The 27,814-nt window shown below is 37.1% G+C and overlaps 1 protein-coding gene across 1 annotated transcript in view; it reads right to left on the reverse strand.

Annotated features, from left to right (window-relative positions):
- Positions 1 to 27,814, reverse strand: part of s-cup (spermiogenesis-related protein stanley-cup) — a 147,850-nt gene that overhangs the window by 63,195 nt on the left and 56,841 nt on the right. The window contains exon 2 of the mRNA XM_083139302.1: positions 21,333 to 21,422. Within this exon, the coding sequence (XP_082995428.1) occupies positions 21,333 to 21,385 (53 nt within the window). The 5' untranslated portion in view covers positions 21,386 to 21,422. The remainder of the gene's footprint in view (positions 1 to 21,332; positions 21,423 to 27,814) is intronic.

The raw sequence follows: 27,814 nt of genomic DNA on the forward strand, positions 1-27,814 counted from the left end.
ATCAATCAGCCAATCACAACGAGGCAGATGTGAAAGAAAGTGGTTACTTACTCTTTTGAAAAATAGTTTTCAGGAAGGTACTTGAGGCTATAAGTCTAAATAGATGTGTCTTTCTTTAGGGGGGAGGAGGGGAAGCAGGTCGATCAATTTGTATGTGCAAATTATTTGAAGGCCAATTAAGGTTGTTAAAGGTCCAGGAATTAAATAAATTCAATTCCGGTCCAGGAGAGAAAGCGTAAATAGGTTCTGGACCGTAAAGAACCTTTTTATCTGTAAAGTATTTCAATTCGGTTCAGGAACCTTTTTTCCAGATTAATTTAAATTCGGTCCAGGAACCTTTTTTCAAGAATGAATTTCAATTTGGTCCAGGAACCTTTTTTACGGAAGAATTTCAATTCGGTCCAGAAACCTTTTTTCAATGTAACAATTCGCAACTTGGACCGAATTTAAAATGTGCGAGAAAAAAAGATTCCGGTCCTACAGCAGAACCCAATAGAACCCATTAGAATTTATGGGTTCTTGGACCTTGAACAACCAACCCTGCCTGTAAGTTGAAAAGCAGGGCCATTAGGTGTTTATTGGGACGTAATATGGTTCCGGGTTTGACTCCGCAAGCTAGTTAGGCTTATGTTTGAAATTCATATTTTCTTTATAAATGTAAGTAATGTAACATTGAAAAATAAAAATGTATAGTTTTCACAACGCTTTCCTCCATGAAAAGTGCAGTAACGTAGTTTTTCACTGAAGTAAATTGGTTCCACCATAGCACCGTTTCTAAATTGCTGATTCACATCTCTGCATCTATTACCACCTCAAACTGAGTGCGTAAATTATGCGTCTGATATCACGTTAGGGATGCATACATCATCACCTTATGAATGTTTAGCCGTCCGAAATGGACGTGTTATTGGGTGCTGTAAACTGAATTACAAGTAGACACCGGATCTCATAATTGTTGCAGCTTAATGCTGTTGCAGTGCGCAGTGCTTGCGCCCTGCTATGGAATGGTTAATTTTCGGTAAAACTATCAAAGCCGGGAATCGGATTTCTTCAAATTTACAGGAGAAAGTACTTAGGGAATTGAGTTTCTGTGTAATTTCGGAAGGTCGTAGAAGTGTTTTGTCGCATTTTTCAATGTATTTGGCCGCTAATTCATGTATTTTTCTATAATAATGTCCGTCCGATGCACGAAAGCTGTTGCTTGAATTTCCATTCATGTACTTGAACCGGATGTTGCGAGCATCTGATGACGTAATCCCCGGTAAGTGTTTCCAAACACACAGTTTTTTCACTATATTGCCCAACCTAAAGCAACCTAATCTAACCTTACTGTGATGGTGCGTGAGGCATTCTTCGTGGATGGTTATACCATCCAGAATGTTTTTTGGACTATGCGGGAATGGTTTCTGGGGCTATTCGTGGATGGTTACACTATCCCGAATGGTTTTTGGGGCTATGCGTGAATGGTTTTTAAGGCTATGTGGGAATGGTTTTCGGGGCTATGCGGGAATGTTTCTGTTAAGAAGGTTGAAACACTGCTTTGCAGTTTGAAACACAACCCTAGTCAAGATTTGCCCGCCATTTTGCGTGTTCAGGAAGCGAGAAAAGAACGAACAATAATTACTCGATATGTCGACAATATATACTAATTTCGTTAAAAAAAAAAAAAGCGAAATCCCTTGTTAAACAATCTTTCGCAATGCAGAATAATTAAGTACGAATGTCAGCAATTACAGAATAAACGAATTACAAACAATTCCCGGCTTTGATAGTTTTACCTTATTTTCTATTAAAAGTTATTTCATTATCTTTAACTGAAAACATAGCGAGTAAATTATGGAATCACATACACTAATTTTGGAAATATGTATTAACAAGCAAAAATATATATATAAATTCAAATATACGACTGAAAATGGCAACTACACTCTTAAAATACAAAAGAATTGACTTAAAAGGCAAAATTTGCACTTAGATGTCAAAATATGTATTTAAATGCCATAATATGTACTTACAATACAAAAACGTATGGACTTAAAACACAAAATATTCACTTAAATGTAAAAATAGCTATTTAAATGCCAAAATATGAACTTAAAATATCTAAATATGCACCTACGTGCACACAATGTAATGCAAATACAGTTTTGAACAAATATAAACAATGGAACACTACAAATTTGCAAAATAGTCAATGTTAAATTATACATTACGCACAGTTTTCCTATTGAAGATTATCAGTGGTTAGAGCTAGCGCGACATATTAAAAGTTTTGTTGATTTTTGCAGTTGGTTCACACCGCCTATTCCTTGTGGTTTCTAGCCACTGTTATGGCTTTTTGATCCTAGTTCGTGTCTTCTTGTCTCGGACCTCGTTCTTTCTTACGGTACTTGCGTCACACTTTGACTTTCATTTTCAATTTCACTCGCGATTTGCATTGTGCGAGTTGTATTTTGGGGGGTATGTTACGCTTTTGACTTCTGTGTTGTTTACATAGAAATTTATTTACTAGCGTATCTCTACTACAGTGTACTGCTTGGATCTTGTTTTCGTTCTAGTCTCCCACCCTCGGGCGAATACAGTGAAATATTATTTTAATGTGACAATAATCGTAAACGTGTAAAATATCTGTCTTGGTAGTTTCATCCCACAATCATCTATTTAATTTTCATTTATCACTGTGTATTGGTAAGATAGACTTAAGCTCGTTTTAACATGAAAATGATAACTATGCTCACTTAAGTTTCAATTTCACTGCATTTTTCACTTCAAGATCCATATTCGAGGTCCCACTGCCAGAGACAAATGACGGTTATACATGTACTACTGGGCTTCGAGCGTAAACCGCTCGTTTTGCCTGTTCCAGCGATATTCGCTCGAGAGAAGAAACTCTCGATTCCGTACGCCATCTAGCGTCGTCCGTACGAACTATTTGGCGCTCCAGCGAAATTCTGTCCCTATTACACTTTAGTCTAGACAATTGATGCTCGGGGATTGCTTATCCTTTTAATTGTAAACTAAATATAATTTCGAATGTCGGTTACGATGTATATTGTTGAAACAGTTCTCCATTTTGTTTCTTTGTTACTCGCTTTTATGGAAACGGATAGTTCAACAAATTCGACGAAACATGAAATCTTGCATTTATTGAATGTTATTTGCACAAACATACCTTTGCTGAAACAGAAAGTATGAATCAGCAAAGGCATATTTGTTCACTGGCGCTAAAGCTAGTAATTACAACAATCGGTGCTAAAGGGGAAGGTGTTATTTTTCATATTGTAATTGAGTAAGTAGGAAATAAATAATTTAAAAAATTGTCATAGTTGTTTGTTAATTAGAAGTTTTATTAAGTTAATATAGAGTAAAATTTTGTTTCTAGTGGTGGTAACCAGCTGTGTCCATGCAATCGCATTCACCAACCCCCGTAACACTGGAAAGCTAAGGTTCGTCGCCACCCTTTCTTACCACATGATGCACTTGGCACCCTCAGAACCTTCAATTGACCTTGAACTGTGGAGGGAGCGATACTGTCTTGGTTCAATTGCTGTCCAGTTGACAAATTATTTGATATTATTTTATCTGTGTAGTCGTTCTGATGATGCATTAAAATTTGCCATATCTATTTTTTCTATCGACAAGAAAACATCAATTGTGTTACGCAAAAGAAATCTAAAAGAATGTGGATTTCCTGCTTTAGACAACTCATGGCACTTCTATCAAACTTCCGAATAACCTGCGATAACCATGAAAGAAAAGAGGATGACAAAATTGTGTTTCAGCCATTGTTCAAAAGCAATATGTGGAGAATACCAAACAAATTGCTGTTTTTAAATGTAACTATGAATATTAAATGATGTCAAAACTTTTTTGTTTGTTACTAATACTATCAGAAACAAATTATATTAGCCTAATTTTAATTGACAATAAAACTGTTCCTATAAAGCAACAGAGTAAGGTCGTCAAATTCAATACGCCTTAACTTCAGCGTTCTTGACTTTTTACCTTAGCTCTCTAGGGTAAAATGCATTAAATACATCCAAATACATTAAACAGGGCCTCGAGAATGTAGGAAATGACACGTTGGGGGCCCGTCACGGCCGTTAAAAATTATATACAGGGTGAGCATAAAGCCTTTCCCTGATTATGAATATTTATATCTCAACTTTACGTTGCTCCTCAGTTACAGGAATTTCAACCATGGGTAGTGTTTCAACAAGATGGTGCACCGCCACACTGGGAGTAAACTGTTCGCCAGTTCTTGCATGACACCTTTCCAGACAGATGGATCGGTAGAGACGGTGCCATATCATGGCCACCGCGTTCGCCTGACATAACCCCTCTTGACTTTTTTATGGGGTTACTTTAAGGACACAGTGTTTAGTTTACCAGTTCCTGATATGCAAACTCTTCAGACACGAATACGGGATGCTATAGAGACGGTGACGGAAGAGATGTTGGCAAAGACATGGAGAGAAATTGAGTATCGCCTAGACAAAGGGAGCACATGTCGAAGTGTACTGATAACAAAACATTATGAGTTAAGCTACCATTTCCAACAAACCGCATATTTGTATCTAGCATAGTTCTTTAGCAATAAAAGTTTGTAATCAGGGAAAGACTTTATGCTCACGCTGTATTTAATATTGACGGCCATATTTGTCCGCCATATTGAATAACTCAAGCCACGTGTACCATCAGTGGCGCCTACTTATACGGGCCCCGAGCGCACCCAATAATTTGTCGTGTTATTATTATTATTATTATTACATATTTGTTATCGTCATTCGTGGTGAAGTGCTTCTTGAAATCAATAAATGAACAGAATTGAACAAAATAAGTAAGGATGCAATTTTGATGTGCATTAATATTCTGATACATGGACTGGGGATATATGAGATTCTTTCGTGACACTATAACTCGAGTGTTTGAGCCCACCCAATGTTTTTCAAAAGTTGATGCTCCATTGTTCCACATCGCCATTTTGGCAGCTTTAATGATTAGAAAGTCCTGAAATACATAGGAGGCATTACTAAATATAGATCCTTATAGTCGGCGGGGTATCTGACTGCCTCGCAGAAGACCCGGGTTTGATTCCCGAGGTGAGCGATTCCAGGTGGGGTGAGAATTTTTCCCAAAATGCATTGAAATGTTGTGGCGTTCACCCATCCCTAATAAATGGGTACTTGCAAGGGAAGGGCGTGGCGAAGGCTGCCGGAACGTGCTGCTGTTCACATCATCTCCACAAATAGCCGAGATTGTGAATGTATGGGACGCTGCCTCCACAACCCTGACCTTACTTCAATACTTCAGGGCAGTGGGGGTCATTCCCCCAATTGTTGTTGCCCCGGACACTATGCTAAACCTACGAGGGAAAGTAAACTGCCTTTGCACCCCCGTTTTGGCACCTCTTTCCCTGGTTTTGGAACCCAATCGCCGCCACTGCTTCAGGGTATATTACAATGTGCAAAGAGCTTTGCCTTTGCCTTTTAAATACGCCTATCGTAGCCCTCTTTATCCATAAATAAGTTGACATAATAACAATATTAATTTCTAGGTTAGAGATTTCAGGATGCATTACTACAGCAATATAATTTCCTTCCTACAATTTCCTTACATTCTGGGACTTTGTATATAAACATGCTGTAGCTCTCAACAAAACACTAGCAAAGGACAATCCCAGGTACCTAGCAACGCTACAGTGGAAAAATAAGGCATTTTTTAACCCTCCCCCTCTCACAGCAGCCAGAGGCAGCGCCAGGAGAATGCTTGCGCAGCTCATAATTTTCTTCCGCACCTCCTTCAGCACCCCTTTATCACAACCCTAGTTCAACTGAAAACATTAACTCGTAAGTGTCATATAATGTCATCATATTGAGGTATTGAAGTGAGATCGCTGTTATTGTTGCGTACAATAGGCAAGTTGGCCACGGTCTCTCTGGAAAATGAATGTCAATTTAAAATTATACATTTCACACATATACATTCAGTCACTGTACTTTATGTTAATTTTTATAAGGGCGGTGCAGGACCACGATAACCTCAAACGTGGGAGTGCTTTTTTTGGAGGGTAACACTATTGGGGGGTAAAGTATGCCTGTTTGCCCCCCCCCCTAAAAATACCCTCTTTTCCTCTCATAGAAAAATACTCCGACATGTAGCCTATGTTATTTATCTTCCTTGAACAAGCTGTTTCAAGATTTCCAAACATGTCGTTTTTGTATTAATATCAACTAAAATTGGGTTTGAATTATATTTGTACGCAGATGACTGTCTCCTGTACTGCGCGTCAAGAAAATTAGAAAAAGTAATTGCAAATATTGAGAAAAATATGCCCGAAGTTCTTGAGTGGTATCAATCTACCATGTTGAAAGTGAACGAGTCTAACACGCAAGTATTAATACTATCCAGTGAAAATAACAATACGATAATTGACAAGATTAAAATAGGAAATTCCAATGTAAAACCATGTGAATCTCTAAAATATCTCGGTATGCACCTAGATAAGAGTTTAGGCTTTTCACAACATGTAAAAAAAATGTGCGCGTGCGCAGCACCTAGAATCAAGCAATTTCAATTTGTCTGCAAATATGTACACCTTGCCCACAAATTAGCGTTCTACAAAGCATTTATTAGGCCGTTACTTGAATACTGTTCCTCTGTACTTTATGGGGTGAATAGAAATAACACCACGAAACTAGAGAAACTGCAAAATTGGGCTATTTGTAGCATAAGAAATACGGCGCGCACGACCTCACGTGCAAGCAGAAAAGAGCTGCAACTACCCACGCTGGAATCCAGGCGAAAATATGCATTTCTACTAAAAATTCACCAGGCAATTAACACGCACCACCACTTATTAAAGGACAAAGTAATGATATCGAGTAACATACATTATCCCAATCTGCGATGCAACAACACCAACAGTATCCGAGTAACAAAATGTAACAAGGCAAGATACGGATCAAAATCCCTGTCATATCTGGCAAGTAAAGCGTGGAATCAACTGCCTGTAAATTGCAGAAAGGAGATAAATTTGGCCAAATCTAAACGAGAGATTAGGACATTAATCTATGAATACTGACACTGTGCCTCATCTACCTCATTGCCTCCTTCATATAACGTAGCTGCAAAAATGTTTATTTTATTCTATTTATTCTATATTCTTCAATTATATAAATTTATAATATTCCATTTTATGTATACAAACAAATAGCATAACTGTATATTAATTTGTGTAGGGCAAAAATCTGTTTTTGTAGTTCAGAATCAATGTAAAGAAAATTGTAAGCTTAATTGTAACCCTACTTTAATAATAAATATTAATTAATTAATTAATTGAAGCAAGCCACTATTACTCTTCAATGTCATTGCCAAAGCCGGATTAAGACGAAATTGGGCTTGATGCTTGAAATCTTCGGTGAACAATAAACACAACGATGTTACAGTTACGTCACAGCGCAAAGAATAACAGTAACTGTATAATAAGTAACGCTATGTCTAGCCTGGAGGAAACGCTGGGGGGTAAAGGCGGCCAGGGGCGTGGTGCTCATCACTAGACCTCGGATTTTATGTTTTTAACCTATTTTTTCCTTTGCAGGTAAATAAGAAATAACAAGTTATATCAGTGTTTCATTAAAAAACGAAACAACGGACGAAGTTTTATAGTGCCTAAAATAACCTATTTTGCTTGTTAGAACCTATTTTAGGTTTATGTGCGTAAATTTAACCTTTTTTCACGTTTCTATATATTTTTTAGGTTTCACAGGATTTTTATATCTCACAGAGGTATTTACTAGGTTACTATATCTGACGCCACTGTTATCTGCAGGTAACAGTGACGTCAGAAGCACGACAGTTCCCCATACTTTTTACCCCTGCACTATAGACTTTTAATGCTAAGCCTTGCCTACTAGGATGAAGTAAACTGTTCTTGCCCCCCCTCTCCTCCTCCCCATTCTCAGTTTTGGCACCCAATCGTCTCTACTGCCTGCACAGTCCCAAGTGCAAACTTCTGATCTGTGCAGCCTTGCTCACACTCGTGTCAGTTTGGTCCTTTTTGGCATTCGCGCCTTGCAAAGTAATTTTCAGCATTCAAATTTGCTTTAATTGATTGATTGATTTGGTGTTTTAATTCCACTTTATGCACAGTAAGGCTAATCGGGACTGGACCTACAGTTTAAAGTGGGATCCGAACCACTATGTGCCTCCACAGGGTATCGAACCCGGAACCCCTTGATTACAATCCCACTACTGACTATGTTTCTGTTATAATTTTCAGCACATGAAATGATCCTCACAGACAAGAGGTGGAGTTTGAGTGTGCATAACTCAAAAGGATTCATGGTGGTCAAGAGGACCATGAAAAAATTCAAGTATAATTCCTGGTTTTCAAGGCGAACTTTCCAAAAATTCAAGGATACAAGCAGATGTTTTGTATTACCAACTCTGGCCCTCCCTTCCACACACAAACATATTAACAACGTAAAGGGTTTGTAAATTCCAGTGTACCAAAAAATTTACCTAACCAAGTTCAAGATATATTATTTTGGAATAATCTTCCGTCTTTCAGATAGATTGTTCTGCAAAAGACACTAACGAAGTTAACGGATTGAGAAATTTTGTTCTATTTTCCATGTAGCTTTCTTTTTCTTCCTTAAAAAATAAAATAAAATAAAAAATAAACTGAGAGAAACTTTCCTCGGGGCATTTATAAACATGTATAAATTTAATGGGATTTGGATTAATAAAAGTTGCAATTTTTCACGTCTACGGAGAAAAAATGGGACTACAGAAAACATCCGGTTGTACCTTTTTTCATGTCTTGCAAAAATTCATGAATCATTTCCAGAACAAATAATTCACCCATAATTCCCGGATTTCAAGGAATTCCAAGTAAGTAGCCACCCTGATATTGTGCAGCAAATTATACATACGTAATTCATTTTTCATACCAACAAGTATCTTTCTCTAACAGCACAAGTGCAGTATTATATAATTTGTAGATAATTTTGAAAATGATATAAAGAAATGAAAATTTGTTTACAAAATTAATATTTGGTTATTACTGTTCTTGTGAAATTTTGTATTTAACGATTGTATCTAATCAGTATTTTTCTGGAATTTTGTACCAAATTAAGTCTTTTTGCAACCTATTTCAGGATTTTTTGAGCCTAATTTAAGTATTTTCGAGCCTAATTTAAGGTTTTTAGAACCTATTTTAGGATTTTTAGGACCTATTTTAGGATTTTTAGAGCCTATTTTAGTAACCTAAAAGCACACATTTTAGAACCTAAAAATCCGAGGTCTACTCATCACATCACCCTCACCTTCAGCCGTGATCAAGAAAGTGTGGAGCCCTAACTCCACACCCCATAAATGTGCCTTCATGGCGTGGTGCAAAGAACAGGGAAAAACTTTATTTCCTTTTTGTACCCTAAATTTTATTCCGCACTCCCTCAGCACCTCTAAGATCCTGCCGCCCCCGCTGCCAGCACCTAAGGTAAAGGTAAAGTTCGTGATGTGATTAACACTACGCTCCGGCTGCCTTTAACCCCCAGGTACCCACTGATTTGAGACTGGTGATCCCTAGAGCCGCTTAAGCGGGGACAAGGTCGGAAAAATTCCGACCGTAGATCACCAACCCCGAAAAATCGAACCTAAGTCTCCCGCGTGTCAGTCAGACGCACTACCGACTAGGATCAGAATCGGATATCCCTTCAAAACGAACCACATGGACTCAAATTGACTGCATTTTCCCTGCTAACGTACAGTTTCCGTCCACAAGTCATCGGTTCACAGTTATTCATCACAAAAACGACGACATGTGTGACACAGATAGCACCTTCGCAAATCTCCCCATAAATCAAGCAAAGTCGATTTCCGAGAGAAAAAAAAGGCTTTCCTGCAATCCGGCAGAATTTACAGCTGAACCCATATTTTTCGAAACTAAAAAAATCCAAACGTTAGTTAATTACCATCTCGTGGTAAAACCCTACCGTTCCTGTCGTATCATTAAAATAATCAATGCCACGATAATGATTGAGCATGTCATATGTGAGTTACGTCTAATCCACAATTCGTATATTCAATTCGCAGTACATACTATGCCCTTGTTCCTACAATGACGTGTAACTAAAATTAGAAATTCTCTAAAAATAACATTTTTTGCAGCTAAATGTTACTTTTAAGGAGGGTGAATAAAAATCATGATTTTGTATTAAAAAAATATTTTTGATGATTTTTTTATTTAAATTGGATTCTTTTTATTTAAATAGCTTAAATTTTCATGAATTGTTTTTGGCACAATACATATGTGTTCTTTTTACAGAAAGGCTTTTTCTAGCAAATAAAAAAAATATATGTAAATGTATATTTTTCGGTTCCTGATAGTGCGTACATGAACCTACTATGGAAATATTTGTTGAGTGTGTTAATGAAACTACAATACATAATTTCAGTAACTTTTCTTCCAGTAAAGAAACATTCTGGATGTACTCTATAATTGTAACTTAAAATATTTTTTTAAAAAGTCTTTCTAGCTGATTATTTTTTAAATGATACCTTGCAAAATATCAGCTGCATGTTTATTTACAGTATAATGATAAGATCACTATTTAAGGTTTTACATGATTAGTATTTTGTATATTATTTTACAAAATTTAAGCGTGCTTACAGTTTACATATTACGTTTCCTTTCGTATGAGCTTCACCCCTTCAGTTCATATATGTTGTTTCCTTTCTTAGAGCTTAAAAAGAACATTAAATGATTACAAGATTAATGTACTTTCACTAGAACGTATTCTGATATCTGCAAAATCCTTATGTACGTTATTCTATAAATTATTTATTTAAAGTTATTAAAATCGCAATATAAATCAACCTGATTTAAATCAACCCAGCGTGCTTTTAATGCATAGGAAAGGAATATAGTTTATAAATTTAAATTTAGTTTCATTTCACTTATCTATATGTTTAGAAACAGGAATGCATTTATATTACAACCCACTCTAACCCCACCGTCAGGTATACAGCAGAGTCCCAATAATTCGAGGTTGCTCTAGCTCATGTTCAGTCTTACAGCGGGTGCACTACATGCTGGCAAGGGAAGTGGGGAACCTGGAAGCGACCAATCCAGTACGATAAGAAACGCAGCAGCGGCGTCCTCTCACGCGCCCAACTTAACCCGGTGCCGCAATGAATGCGCAACTCGTCGTGCTTGAACGAGGGTTTAACCTTAAGTGTTAAGGTTAAAAATCATTGAAATGAATTTTTAAAATTGTACTATTACTGCATACTTTGACGATCAAACCTTTGTCAAATCACTTTTATTTTAGAAACAGTGCATATTAATTTGTTGTATAGAATAATTAGTAGAAATGTAATCTGTATCTAGGAGGAAACCAATCAAAAAGTTATATTATATAATTTACAGCGTTTTAGAAACATCATCCTGTAACTAAAAATATATATTCTATATTCTAATATATAAAAATGGATGCATATGTGTGTGTGTGTGTGTGTGTGTGTGTGTCTGTGTTTATTCCGGCATAACTCTCGAACGCCTGGAGCAATTTCAACCAAACTTGGTACACGTATCCCTTGCAATTTCGAAAGAAATACTGTTAGGGTAAAACACCTCTGGCACCTTTAGGGGTTGGGGTCAGAGGGGGTGACATGCAAAAAATAATCGAAAACGACCGATATTAGTGTGGAATCCATAGTTTTCGGAGTCGATAAGATGAATAGTGACACTCCCAATGCCGTTCAACTTCAAAAAACCCCTGGCATCCCTAGAGAGTTGGGGTGGGAAGGAGGTGACATGTAAAACATGTATTAGTGTGGAATCCATAGTTTTTGAGCTTGCTAGGATGAATAGTGACACTCCCAATGCCGTACAACTCCAAGACACCCCTGGTACCCCTAGGGGTGGGGTTGGAAGGGATGACATGTAAAAATAATCGAAAACAACCGATATTTGTGTGGAATCAATAGTTTTCGGGGTCGCTAAGATGAATAGTGACACTCCCAATGCCGTTCAATTTATTTATTCTTGCTCTTGGAGGTGGAACTAAAGATGTTGCTCATAAATTGTTGTTAAATTTATATTATAGTGAATTTGGTAAATATATTACTTTATAATTTGTATACTGTACTTATACTTTTAAATACCTGTAAATAATATTAGTTACATTTTACGCTATAGTTAGAATTCATTAAACACCCGGGCAACGCCGGCTAATCAGCTAGTTATATATAAACTATACTTGCTCTGTAACGTGGTATCTATGTTACCAGAGATGTAAGTGCCATCTATCGGTACTTTCAGATAACTGGCTATTGCAGAATTCTGACTGTCAATTCTGCCAGTTTTAATATAGGGACGGGGAGGGGTCGTTTAATGTAAAATCAATATCACATTAAGCCAATTCCAATGCTGTAATATTCCATGGGTAGGACAGATGTATAATCGCCACACATTTGACTGAGTATCTCCTCCGGTTTGTCACTAAGCATGTTTTCGGGATTTCTTTTGCATCCATGGACGTGAGACTTTCTAGAGGGAAATGAGCGAATGACGTCATATTTACGTGACTGCCGATGACGAAATCTCAGTGAAATGGGTCACCCGAAGTGCGGCTGTGTTTCTTTGTGTGAAAGTAGGTTACTCAGGGATAATTTATTCTTTTGAAGTTGCCTCATTAAAAGGAACCATCCAGATAAAGGCTTAAGAAAACTGACAGGTGAATTTTATGCAACGTTCTCTTGAATGAAGTTTGCTATAAACCCACTTTATGCATAGATAGGCTAATTGGGATTTGACATACAGGGTGACCCGAATGTATTGTTACCCTCCGCAAAACAATTTATAAAGTTGCCGATCTGACTTCCACCATTTTCTTGACACAAATAATTTGTCTGCATGTCCTGTGCGAGATTATTTTCTATCTCGGTTGCGCCTCTTTCTTAAATCTTGCGGTGAAGTCATGTACTTTCCTTGTGGTTTTAATGGTCTGTGGATGTTCATGTATCCATACAGGGGTGCCCATCCTCCCCAAAGTTGTTTATCAAACCCCTCCCCCCCAAAGAAATGTTCATCACATTCCCCCCCCCACCTACACACATGCATGCACATAGATAAACACGCAGTAATTGATATTTGTTTAAATGTTGCTAATTTCATTTCATTTAAACATAAAAAAAATTCCAAGCTTCTCGTAAGCTTTAGAATCGAAAACTGACAGTATTGTACAATTATCCAGTCAGTCGTAGCACAGAAACACATACAATCGAAACAAATCGTGTGCAACGTACTCCAGTTGGACACCAGTCGTCAGAAAGTTAGTCCGCTACTCCTTTAGTCGGGAACATGAGAATCTTTGCAAATCATCAGTGCTTGCTGGGTAGAAAAAAAACACAACACAGTATTCGAAGTTAAACGCAGTTTTAAAATCACTTATATTTCCTATCGTATGTGGACTTACAAGCAAGGTACAGATTTGTTCACATTTCTGCCTGAAGAGGAACAATTCTATAGCATATTAAATCACATCACAATCACTAAACACACTTGCATATAGAATTAACGTTTGACAAGACAAACGTAAATACACGAAAGTTTCTGTACTTAATTATTATTTCGAGTGTAGCCAGAATGAAACGAAAATAGTTACGACGTTTCTGTTGATTTCTCACCTTCACCTGTTTTCTAACTGAGTCTTTCGTCAGGTGAGAAACATTCAGGTGGGTTCACTTCCTCTGCTGAGATGAGAAAGTGACGTCAACACGAACAGATTATGACGTATTTATAAACATATATACAAGTTCCAAACACAACTGTATCAATCTAACTATAGTTGTCTGTGACAGCTTGCACATTATTTGAACAAACATTTTAAAAATATTAACTTCTTACAAATATAAAACCTTAAACGCTCAGGTTCGTTACACGTGCCTGAAATCATCCAACACTAAAACTGAAATCCGCAAGTCGGAAGTTCCGAGCATACTCGCAACTGCAACAAAGAAAACACCAGACATTGTTTACCACTGGCCGAGATGCCAACAATCAAAAGGTGCATGGCATTCGAATGTTGAAATTAAGAACCGTAACTAGAAATCAATAACAAGTCAATCAAACGAAAAGATCCCCCTATTTTTATGTGGAGATATGTAGAATTGGTAGCTAAACTATAAAATTTTGACCACCCCGTCATGAATCCCCCTGTGGGCACGCTTGTATCCACACACATGCTGCTCAACATTCATCCTCACTATAGTAACTTGTGACAGACAGCCATCTGAAGGCAGAGAACAAGTTTAATTCGTTTCACTGTGATAATCACCCAGGTAAACAGTGCATTCGGACCACCCTGTGCAGTTTATATTGAAATCCGAACCACCATGTGCCTCCACCGCTCATCGGGGTGACAAGAACCACTTCAATGAGATCAGTGGTTTCTTCCCAGAGAAAGATGCAAGCTTCCCACGAAATGCAGTAACTACAGCATGGTTGCATAATCTTATTTGTATTTGAACTATCTGAAGTCTATTTTCTAGACCAGAGACGTCCAAACTTTTTAGGTACGAAACAAAAGAGAAACAGAACGTTCCGGAATAAGTAAAAACTAAGGCAATATGAGCGTCTCGTTTTTTCCCCTTTCGACTCACATGCATCCACAAAAGAGGATGAAAAAACTGTCATCGTCTCAGCCGCTATGTACAGGAATTTCGACCACTGCGACGACTGGTGACCAGAAATCTTTTTTTTTATTATTTGCTTTATTTTACTTCGCTTCTTGTGCCACTTTTGCCTAATTTGCGAAGATGGGGATGAGTGATGATATGATGAAATTGAAGAATGGACGTTCAGAAACATCCATGCCCAAGCCAGTATTAGAATCCGCGACCCCTGGCGTCGTAGCGCGATGTGCTAACCACTTCGCCACGGGAGCCGGCAATCAGAAATCTGGAAGAAAGCGAAGAAAACAAATCGATCTCAACTGGGGACTGAGTACGGCTGCGGAAAAATAGATTTGATTCGTATGTCGTACTTAACAAACTATCTTTTTTGTTCTTTGTGCTAAGGGAGAAAACCATTAAACCAAATAATATCACTGCTCTGCACAGTTCCAATGGTTAGCTGCCAATAAGTAAAATTTCATGCTCAGAATATTCGATACTATTTTTGATTTTTAACATTTATTGCTATTATATTTTTCCACGGTTTCATGGTCGATAACATTTTATAAATTGAAATTAGTATAAAAACTTTCCACACATTTTAACTCTTCCACATATATATTTTTGGTGCCACAATAGTCCAGTGAGTCCTGACTGCCACGCGGGAGATCCGGGTTTGATTCCAGATGACATCTCTGGCACAAGCCGAGATCGTGAATGTATGGAGCCCCTCCCACTCCCTATAGCCTCCATGACTTGTTGCAGTGTACAGGGTAGGGCTTTCACATATAATTTTTTATTTTTATCCCTTCCGTTAATATTAGTTTCACATTATTATAGCTAACGTTTCATTATTGTTTAATATTATACTTTTTAGTGCTGCATTGTATGATGTGGTTTCCGGCATTCAATCTGCAATTATAATAACCGTCCAATAACAAAAAGTAAAATTACACGAAACAGTAATTTTGCCTGTATTATATCGATGCTCAAATGTTTCCTTACACTACAGTGTGGTTCAAAAATATACCAAACTAAACAAAGCGTGTTACACAGAGAAAAACTTTATTTGAAATAATCGACAAATCTGGCAACCAAACATTTCTTTAAATAGACAGGAAACAAACGATTGTTCACGAGTACTAAAGTATTTAAGTTGTAGTTCACAGTTGTTTAGTGTTACCAATGAATTTGGTCATAATTACCAAATTAGTAAATACTACTAATTTTTTGTGGATTGTTCTAGCGCAGGAACAAATTAAAGATTTTTGTTTTCATAAAAATCCAGTTTTAGTCATATCAAATAGTTAGATAAAAACAATAGTTATGTGATATACTCGAATCTACAGCCAATTCAGATGATGAAATAAACAATCATCTTACGAATTTCAGCTTCCAGTTTAAGCGAGACATTATTTTGAAATACGATGATAATGAATAATAATCAATAACCAGTAGAAATATAAGTAGCATATATGTATTTCCTGGTGCATAAACACTGAAATATTCATTCATCGTGTGGCGTGGAACAACAATTAGGTCATGACTATCCATGAACAGTTTGATTGTGAAATGCATAATTGATAACGAAGTTTTAATTGAGTATCTTCACGGAAAATATTCCAATTTCACAATTAACACTCATTATGGAGGAAAGTGATTTTTTTTTCCTGAAGAATATAATGTGTCTAAGGACAGCTGTTGATGTTTTATCTTTCTTGCACTAGTATTTATCAGTTTCAAGCCCATACGCTTGAGCTGAACATACCGTACTAATATAGTGATGTTGCCAGTATGCAAATTACATTTTTTTACTTGGAAAGAGGAGGGGAGATGATGTTAATTGTTCAATTCACACGTAGACAGGACATTCATGTAATTTTATTTTATTTGATTTGTAATATTTAGCGTGGCTTTTCTGCTACTTTTGGCTAATCGAAACGATGAAGATGTGTGATGATATGATGAAATTGATGGAGAGACACCCATGACAGGCCAGGTTTCGAATCTGGGAACTCTGTCGTCGTAGCGCGGTGTAGTAACCATTTAGACAAGGAGGTCGAAAAAATCATTTAGTTACAAGGAGATCAGAAGTTACATCTTCTAAACAGATAAATTATTTGCAGTAAAATATTAAACTTCGCATTTTCAATACTATATAATGACGTAATTTTTTTTGTCGTGTGTGAATAGACTGTACTGTTTATAAGACCTTTGGAATTGGCAATATGTTTGTAGCTAAGAGCGCATACACTCTTTGGCAACCCCGGTCGGTAGCTAAGGAATACTTCAATTGTTTGTTTCCTTGCTCGTGACGTATCGTGGGAACCAATCTTCAAATCTCACATGTGAGAAGTGTATAATGCTCTGCTTAAACGAAGATTCATGAATGAAAAAGTTCATTCTGTGTTAATTGCTCGTAACGAACATTGAAATCGAAGTTGAAGTTTGACAAATTTTTCCTTCGCATGATTAATTTTCTTGGTATTTGATACTGAAAATTGTGAATATTTGTAGTGATGCATTTTATGGAACGTTTCGTATTTCACACCATGTATGGATTAATCAACCACAGACAGAAGAAGAATGCGCAATGCCTGATCCGCCGTGCAGTCTACTTCATAAAAAATCCATACTTTTCTTGTTTCTAACATCAGACAATTATCTGATACGAAATGTAGGACCACGCTTTTGCATTGAAGCATGCATTTCTACATGTTTGTGAACTTACCTACAAGATGTGAAAGAACAGTTTTGCAATATGCACGTATAAAGAACAACGAGCACAGATACTCGAAACAACTGTGGGAAACAGACAAGTAGCAAAGAGTTCATTCGCGTACTTAATGTTAATAGAAAGAAGCAATATTTTCACCAGACCTGATACATTTTTACAGATTCAGCATGGATTATGCTGACAAATGGATTTAAGGAGAATGGCAGACGTTCAAAATCCTTTTAAAAAACTGTTCCTATTTTGTTTCGGTTGAGAACATCGTACACTTTAAAGAAAATATTGTGTTCTTCCACTGTCCGATCTGCTATTCAAAACATATTAGATTTCAATATATTCTTAACTGTTGAAGAAGATTACTGTACGTGTAATATATTGAAATGTTACTAATTTAAATAATTTAAGGCTTATACGAAACGAAAGTTCTTATTTTGGTGTAATATTATTTGTTAATCTGTTACATTTAAACAGTGAATTCAAGAGGTATTCAAAATGATAATTCACAGTAACTGCTGCTTTTTATTTATTTATTTATTTATTTTATTCTTGTGCATGACTTGCTCGGAAGCTAATATACAGTAGTTGCTTTTAAGACGTTAATCCAAATGGATGTCTTATGTCCGAATGAAAGGTTGCGATGGCTTAGATCTGTTATTACCTTTGAATCAAGGTGTTCTGAATTCGAATCAAAGGTTTATATCCTAATTTAAGCTATCGAAGAAAAAGGCGAGCTTAAAAGGGGAGAAAGTTGTTATTCAAAAATTACGGAATCAATTGGGAGGTAACTAGGTTAATTTATATGCTTTATTTAAAATTTATTTAATGCACAATGATCTTGTTAATATTTTGCGAATAGACTCATCATACAAAACGCCAAAAAACCTAATAAAACGACTTTGTTGGCATTAGCCAATGGTCCAGATTAGCCTTAAGTGCTTCTCTAAATAAATATTTCACCCATTCCCCCCCCCCCCCGCATAACTTAAAGCTATTAACTTTGTCAAAAGGTGTCCGAAAACTTTGCTGATTGGCCGATGGAGAGTTTGTTGAAATTAGAGATTGTGAGGGGATGAGAGAAACCTCAGTTTTATCCCAGTCCCGTCTCGAATTTTAAGATAGTTGCTGTGATTTTTTAGAACTTGAGACGAAAATGAGACCAAACCTTTCGAGAGTTTTTGAGACGGGATCGAAGAGAATCCCTCTCTCTCCCTCGTAGCTACGTGGAGTCAATGCTGTTCGCATTTTCTGTGAACACACGTTTACGGACATAATGGAAGGTGAACAAGTCTTATTTAGAGAAGGCGTTTCTTGAACCTGCATTCGATTTTAAAATCATCTTAGGTGCTAGGACGTTTAGATTCCGCCACTGGCGTACGCAGGGGGGAACTGATGGGGCTATAGTCCCCTCCCAAATTTTGATTGATTGATTGATTTAGTTTATTTTACTTCGCTTATCTGCCACTTTTGGCTAATTGCGAAGATGGAGATATGATCAAATTGATGAATGGACACTCACAAACAACCATGCCCAGGGACCCTGGACACCTGGCGTCGTAGCGCGATGTGCTAATCACTCCGTCAAGGGGACCGGTTCCGAAATTGAGAAAATTCAAGAAAAACAAAGTGATAAATGCAAACTCCCCTTATAGTGTCACCAGATAACCAATCATTCTCGTCTTGGAACAACTTTTGAAATAAAATATTTTAGTGTTGTATCTTGCCTCCTACAATTACATCTTTACAATTCCAGTCCTTCCGAAAAATCCTGCGTATACTAGTGGACTCCGCACATAGTCTTCTGCATTGAAATATAAACTATACGCATTTTTGCATGTTTTATAGTGCTAGGTCATCCTCCGTGGCCGTGCTGTCTAAGGCGCTGAGCTTTGGACTCCGACGGCGTGACGGCATTTGCTCGAGTCCGCCTGGGTTCAGTCTCCAGCTTCTTCGCCTGTGTATAGGACCGGCGGTAACCCAGCATCGTGGGGGTAATTGGGGAGCTACGAGTGAGTAGCGTAACCCGGTTTCGGATATCTTCTATAACGGCTGAGGGTTCGACGTGCTGACCCCACGTCATCCCATTACCGGTTGAAGATCTCCACGCCTCTAGGTAGTATTGTGGGAGGGAGACTGGCAGTCGAGAGATAGGCCAAGGCCCTTCGAGGGCTGTCGAGCTATGCGTTGTTGAATATTATTATTTATATTGCTAGCATCTTTACGCTTGCAAGCACGAATTCACTGGCCACAAAGGAAACGAATCCATTGGCATATTACTGTACGAAATGTTTGCTTTTGTATCTTTGGACCTCAACGGCAGAAACTAGTAGTATTATATTAACAAAACAGCTTAGTATATTTATAAGTACAATACAACTTTTCTCATGTGTAAAAACTGCTTATGAATCGTTGATATGGAATATGCTGCTTGAATACTGTAAAACATCACACAAAGTTTCCTAATTCAGATGAATCACAATTTTGATTGTCCTCTATGCCGAAATAAATAAATTAAACGCTCTTTTCTAACACAACAGAAAATAAGTAAAAACATTAGTAATGTATTTTTCTCAGTTGAAAGATTGAAATCTAAGACATCATTGTTTTTTGAGAAATGATGAAGTTTTAATTTCACAATTACGTAATGTTATAATTTTTCACGATTCAATAAATATTGATCATTTTAAAATGGATTGTACTTACTAATCATGATACAAATTATTCATAAATCATCACGTAATTATTTCTACCAGTTTTCACTAAAATAAACACATATTTATATTTTTCGAATTAAGTGAACCATAGGATGTTTCATGAAAATATCTTTTTACAATTAAAGTGACGAAGATAATCAGAATGAGCAAAATACAAATAAGAAAAAAAATCGCTACCGGATTCGATCTTACAACCTTCAGATTGTGAAGCAAAAACGATACTTCTGGACTAATTTGCCAATACAAGTTGTGTGAGTTATGAATAGAATATACGCTTTCAATTGTTTTTAAGCTTGAAATAGGAATCAAAATATACTGCATTAACAACTTATACTTGCTTTTCAGTTTAAAAACTTGCCTTTGCCTTTATTTAACGTGTAGCACTAATTGTGTAAATTAGTGGCACAATCCATTCCTTCTGCAGATCTGAAATGCTGATTGCACATTAGATAGCTTGCATTTCTATCGGAAAATAAGCATTTTCAACTTCCTTGAAGTGAAAACCTCTAAAGATTTTTAGTAATTAAGAACCATAAATAAACTATCACATCAAGATATAAGCATTTCTGTGCTCCATTTCAAGTTTTCACTTTTTGCTCTTTTGTGATATGTGGATAATGCAACACTTCTACCACGTGTACTTTCGGGGGTTAAATTCACTAAATCCCACGATTCGTCATTAGATCGCATGCATTTTGAGTAAACAAGCTTACGCCCCAACCTTATATAATTCTAATAACCTTGCTCTTTGGCTTGTAGTAACAGATTGTGTCATGTCTTTTAGACATAGAGTTCGTATTGTTAAGTGGCAGTTAGATGTTAAATAAATAATGTTGAATTATGCGGTGCATATATTTTAAAATCAACTCGACACCTTGAGTGCAATCTGCGTGTGTCTGAATACACAACATTTTGTAATGTCTTCTGTAGAACCTACATACTAAACAGGGATGTCTTTGTAACAAGGAGAACAAATAACTTATATAGGAAAGGTATCTATTTCATTAATGTTACATTTTGCTACATGTGCATATAATCAACATTATTTGATATTATTATACAATATATTCTAATATTAAATATGAGCTCATAATTCGAACATTTTATTTCCAAGAAATTATAATAGTAATTAGAAGTAAATTAGAATAGAAATCTACCATTAGGAAAATACTAATATTAAAGAGAATAAGAGTAATGAAACTTACATAAAAAAGACCATGAACTCCCCAAACATTCCTTCCATGATCCACAAGTACATGTAGGCGATCAGTGAAAGGTGAACACACAGTTACTCCCTGAAACAGATAAGTATAAATTAGTGCAATAGCAATCATTGTTTTAACGAAGAAAATGCATTTAAGTATACATAAATTCCATTAAACCAGGCTGAATTGTAGAACATTAAAATGCTAAGGGAAAATATTTATTGTGCAGGATATGCGAGGTTAACTTCCTTCCTAAATGTAAGCTTATTTCAAAGAAATAACCATTGCACACTCCAAAAATTGAAGATTCTTTCCTCTGATTTTCTACCGACTGTAATAAACTTGCATTGGATGAAAGTACATTGTTGTGAATCTTATAACACACTAAACTTTAGGTCTAGATTAACTTAACCTCTCTGTGAATAAAGTGGGATTACAATAAAGGTGTGGAAATTGGAAATATACAAAGTTAATTATCACTAAATCTAAAATCAATAGGTACTTCAAAGTCTGCACTAAATGTATAATATTGACGATAGTAATAATGTTTTAACATAATAATAATAATGTAAAAAGTAAAGTTTATTGATTTAAATTCATTTGTGAAATTAATTAATGAAATATAAAACCCTTTAAGATAATTTAAAATACTTAATTCTCAAGTAAGGTAGTTTAAATTGTGTATTTGGATTGTTGTAGAACATGTACAAAATTATCCTCCAGGAAAAGCAAGAGACAAAAGTTTGTTTTGTCTAAATACGAATAACCTTTTCATTTAAATTATGCCTAAACGTTGAGTTACGTTATCTTAGCGAAGGTTTCCGTGAAGAGACCATGCCGGGATTTGAACAGGATCCATAAGTACAAAATGCAGCATTAGTAAATTAATGTTGTCGTAAATGTAAACAATTTAAAACGTTTCTTTCTTTGTCCTTCAATTGTTGTGTCCATGTTAGGGCAAAACATGAAACTCTTTAAAAAAAAGTATTCACAGTGTTGCGATAAAATGTTCGTTGACGTTGTTTACGAATTAACTACGACACAATGTACCTTCATATAATATTTCATACCATTGCTTTCCTACAAGAAACGAACGATTTAAAATTATAGACGTGGTCGATGGAGTCAGCCACGTCACAATCACCAAGGCCATTTTGAAAATAGTTTTTCGAATATTACTTTTGATTTATGCCGATCTTATTGACCGCTAGGAACAACTTCGTGTTTTTCCAGACAGAAAAAGAAGGAAAATGATATCGATTTGGGATTTCCTGTGTTTTTATGTGTGCAAAGTCAGAGAAATACGACCTTTAAGTAGAGAATGAACTGCTTTTCCTAGCTTTCCTAGATCCACGTGCGAGATCTAGTGAAGGTAGAGTGAAGGCAAACAGTACTATGTGAAGATAAGAGTATTGGGTTGTGTGGTTCGAGAAATAAACGCTGCATATGCATCTAGTTCATTACTCACGATATGTTTTCCTGTGGAAAGAATATGGGATAATTTGCTGGGAAAGCAGACTTTGTGATCGATAGATTAAGTTCGAGAGGTCTTCCTTATTTACGTGTATGCTATCTACGGTGATGTTCAAACTCAGGACGTTCAAATTCAGGAACTACGAGGAAAGTTCCCAATTCAGGAACGGCATTTTCATGTGGAATGTTTGAATTGGAATGTTCCCAAATCAGGAGCCGCTGTCTCGGGAGGGAAGGGGGTAAGAACCGGTTTTTGAGAGGTTCTTTTCCTTACTGCACGTTACCCTGAAATACTACGTACATTGCATATCCATTTGCAGAAAGATTACTGTGAGTACGGTAATATAATATATTTTGAGTATATGGCAGATCTTTTGCTTTTATGTTAGGTTAAGATAGCAGTTACGACAATTTATCCTCCCACGAGGCAATTAGTCGGACTTCCTGAGTTGGGAAGACATTTCATTGAAATATCCAACTGGTAAAGACAAGTTCCTGAAATTGCACTCTTTTCATTGAAATTTCTATAGTTCCCGAGTTGGGTTGGCATTCAAATATCCAACTTGTAAAAACAAGTTCCTGAAATAGCTCTGTTTTCATTGGAATTTCTATATTTCCTGAGTTGGGAAGACATTTCATTCAAATATCCAACTGTTAAAGAACAGTTCCTGAAATTGCACTCTTTTCATTGAAATTTCTATAGTTCCTGAGTTGGGGTGGCATTCAAATATCCAACTTGTAAAGACTAGTTCCTGAAATAGCACTGTTTTCATTGGAATTTCTATATTTCCTGAGTTGGGAAGACATTTCACTAAAATATCTAACTGGGAAAGGACAGTTCCTGAGATGGCACTACTTTCATTGAAATTTCCATAGTTCCTGAGTTTGGAAGACATTCCAGTGAAATATCCAACTGCTAAAGACAAGTTCCTGAGATGGCATTATTTTCATTAAAATTTCCATGCCGCTCCTCATGGTGAAGTGGTTAGCACATCGCGCTACGACGCTAGGTGTTCCGGGCTCAAATCCTGGCCTGGTCATGAATGTTTTTGAGTGTCTATCAATTTAATCATGCCATCACTAATTACCATCTTCGGAAATTAGCCAAAAGCGGCAGAAAGGACGAAGCAAATTAAAGCAAATCAATCAATCGTTGGTATTTCCATAGCCCCTTTGAAATCCTGAATCGGGAGTAAATCCTCAATACAGTCAGAATTCCAGTTGTTTTCCTAAGTTGTGATTTCGTGTCAGTCAGGAAGTCGCCCAAGGAGTTATGTCATGAGCTACAATGTATTTTAGTTAAAGATCGAGATGTATTACAGTGTTCTACAGTATGCCCGAAACGTCCCCGTACCACTTCTTGCATGTATCGTGTTCTGAAACTGTTGATTACAAGCTCTAAGGTGTTCACTACTTTATGTGTTCGATATTATTAGAAAATTTAATGGCTGGTTTATTTTACTTCCCTCTACTGTCACTTTTAGCTAATCGCAAAGATGAGGATGAGTGATGACAGGATGAAATTTATGAAGGGACACTCACAAAGAATAGCCATGCCCAGGCTTGATTCAAACCCGTGACACCTCGCGTGGTAGCGCTCTCTACTATCACTCCGCCACTTAGTATGCATACATAGACTGAATCATAATTTAAATTTTTCATATTCTTGTTGTCATGGAAACTTGTTGTTGTTCATTTTGTTCGCTCACAAGTATGTTGTAATGTAAATAGATAAATGTACATTTTACAATAAATAAACGTCATATGTATCTATATATATAACTAACCTGTATGTTTTATCCTTTACGAGGAACTTAATAATTTCAATGCTTTTTCCACTATCTAGAAGTGATTAAGTTCATATTATTGAGGACGTTGCTCTATGTCATAACTATTTGCTAGAGTTGTTATCATGGAAGAATGTGTTGCGGATTATATTTGAAAGTGTGCCTTCTGCCCGAGAACCTGATTACAAGGCGTAGACGTTACAAGTAAAGGTTTGCGCCAACAAACATACACACGCTAACGTGCTCATAGTAGCCAAGGCTACATGTAAACATACACCAAGCTGGTTTGGTAGCACAGATCGCTACAACGCGAGAGGTCCCGGGTTCGAATTCCGGCCTAGATGTTCGTTGTGAGTGGTTCATCAATTCTATATCATCACTCATCCTCATCGTCGCGAGTAGCCAAAAGTGGCAGAATAGTGACGTAAATAACACAATTCAATCAAGCAATCCAATGTGGTTTTTCAGTAATCCGTTGTGCTGGCAGAGGCACCAAATTAAAATATTTTGGGGGGGAGGGCAAGGTTGGCATAAACAATATTTTATATATGGAAATACATATAATATCGATACCTCAACGTGTTGGGGGAGCAGAAAGTGCCTCGGCCCCTCGAACTCGTCCGCACCTATAGGAGCTGGAGTGAATGAGATATTCAATTGAAACGTTACTATTTCCTTCCATTCCATTAGTCACTAAGACCCATAAACGCCAAACAACATTTCCAATCTCTCACTCGTGATGGAGAATCTTATGGCTTGCAAACAGAGAGTTTTGACGTTGCCTCACGTAGGAAGACCATAAAGGATGTGTTCAGGTATCCCTGCCATAATATCTCCATGGCAACTAATGAATCACTGTTAATTGGGAAGCACTAACATTCAGAGAGAGAGAGAGAGGAAATTGCCTTAGGACTCACGTCATCAATCACGTGGTGTCAGGGGAGGAATCAACTGTTTCCAAGCCAATGCTTCCAGCAGGAACACCCCTCATGTTATTCTACTACCCTCAAAGACTATGCTCATAAGTGGATTAGCTAGCAAATGGCCGAAGTTTCACCAGTGTCTTGAACGTGAAGAGGAACTAATGTTCTGTACTCTTTTCTCCTGATAGTTAACGGTTAAGCTATCTTCACAAAGATCACTTACTTGCGCATTTCTGGTGAGCTTCACAAATCTTCGCCATCTTAGGTTTATTAGGCCGTAGTCTTTGGCCATGACGTCATCAACTGTAGGCAGTATTCCGCGCAAATGAGATCCGTTTGTAGCGTTCTGCATTTCCGTAGCAGAAAATTGTAGCAAAGAATATAAGACATATCTGAGTGATAGTTTATACATCCTGTTACCCAGTGGCGGCGATTAGGGGGGGACGGGGGGGCTGTTGCCCCCACCACTTTTTGCCTTCTTGCTCTCGCACTGTGCTAAACCTTATGTATCGAGGGAAAGTAAACTGTTCTTGCCCTCCAGTTTGGGACCTTACCCCCCTTTACGCCGCCACTGCTGTTAACAATTTTGTAACAATGAAAGAAAACAAGTTTAAATTGCACGTACTACGTAATCGCGACATGATTAATGAATACTAACAATTGATACCAAACAGTACATTGCACATTCACTGGTTTATCGGTTATAGACTTGTAACGAATTTTCTAATGAGGCTGTTTTTTTATCTCCATTAATTAACATATAAATCTGAACTCATTATACAAAATTTTATTCTTCTAGCCAATTTGGCATACCAATGCTTCGTCAAAATTTTTAACTTATCGGAATTTTACACACAAAATACATAGGTAAGTCAGTATGTATATCACAAACATTTATTTAAAATATACTAAGTGAGATTATGACTTGAAAATTGTTTTTATTTTTCAACATGTTCTCCACCAACATTTATACACTTATTTCATTGCTTTATCAGTCCCCAAAAACTTCTGCTAAGAAGTGTTTAGGCTGCTGTCCCAGCCACAGTCGTACCTCACGTTCAACATCTTCATCCGAGAAACGTTTGCCGCCACCGTGGGCACACTTTTTACCAGTACCCGGTATGTTTTCATTTCACGAAATCATAGCATTGTATCTGCAGTAATTAATTGCCAAGCAATCAGCATGTATCAGATGGTTCGACTGTTGACAAGAACGGACAAATAAACGGATGGATAAATCGATTTTTTTTGGTAGAAGTAGGCTTTTTATACAGGGTGACCATAAATTCTGGAAACAATGGAAGATTAATTTCCTTGATACCAAACCTGCTCCTGCACGCCACCAGTATCAACAAGCTTCTTCAAAAGTTACAATGCCTTTTCTTAAATTATCTTCAAAATACATACAGATATCCAGAGCAGCTGTTGCAGTAGTTATCCTTTTCTGGATATTGATCCCGGATTTTCATCGCATACACCTCAACTTTCACCACATGTCAAGCAAGGTCCGTGTGGTTGAGGTCAGTTGACCATGGTACTCACTCCACAGATCTCCTTCTCACAATTCAGCGTCCGACAAACAGATATTCCTGCCAGTCGCGTACGCTTAATGAGGTGGTTTCATTGGTTCTAGACTTTGGGGCCACCCTGTATATTTAGATACATCAAATGGTCTCTAGCTTTATTTCGTTCTGAGATATCGAAGGTTAAAAATGCATCGAATGTTGACTCTGGATTGTTAGACTCCCCAGATAGATATACAATTTGACGAAGATGGTATTAGGTACATGCTTCTGTCTACCGAACTATATGTATCTATCTTTAGTACTTTCTCAGAAATAGGTAGGAATCGCAACGTTGAAGATGAACGATGATTAGTAGAAATTGACGCAAGAATACTCACAAAGGAACACCAATCCGACAGAGATCGTGAGTCGACCAATGAATTCGCTCGACCAGTGATACCGCTCTACGTAATCGTCCGTGGCGGAGTGGTTAGCAAGGCGCACTGCGACACCAGGAGTCCCGGATTCGAATCCTGATCTAGACATGGTGTTCTTGTGAGTGTCACTTCATCACACCATCACTCAGCCTCATCGTCGCGATTAGCCAAGAATTCCACAATAGTGACGCTAAATTTCGCAAGGAAAAAGAAAATCAGGCCTTCTCAATGGCGTAGTGTAATGCCGTCGCCTTGTAATCAAGGTGTCCCGGGTTCGGATCCCACTAAAAATTGTAGGTCCAGTGTCCGATTAGCCTATCTGCGCATAAAGCGGACTTAAAATAACAATCCAAACAA

Source organism: Lepisma saccharinum, chromosome 17, assembly GCF_977018435.1.
Source record: "Lepisma saccharinum chromosome 17, izLepSacc3.1, whole genome shotgun sequence".
Taxonomy (NCBI): domain Eukaryota; kingdom Metazoa; phylum Arthropoda; class Insecta; order Zygentoma; family Lepismatidae; genus Lepisma; species Lepisma saccharinum.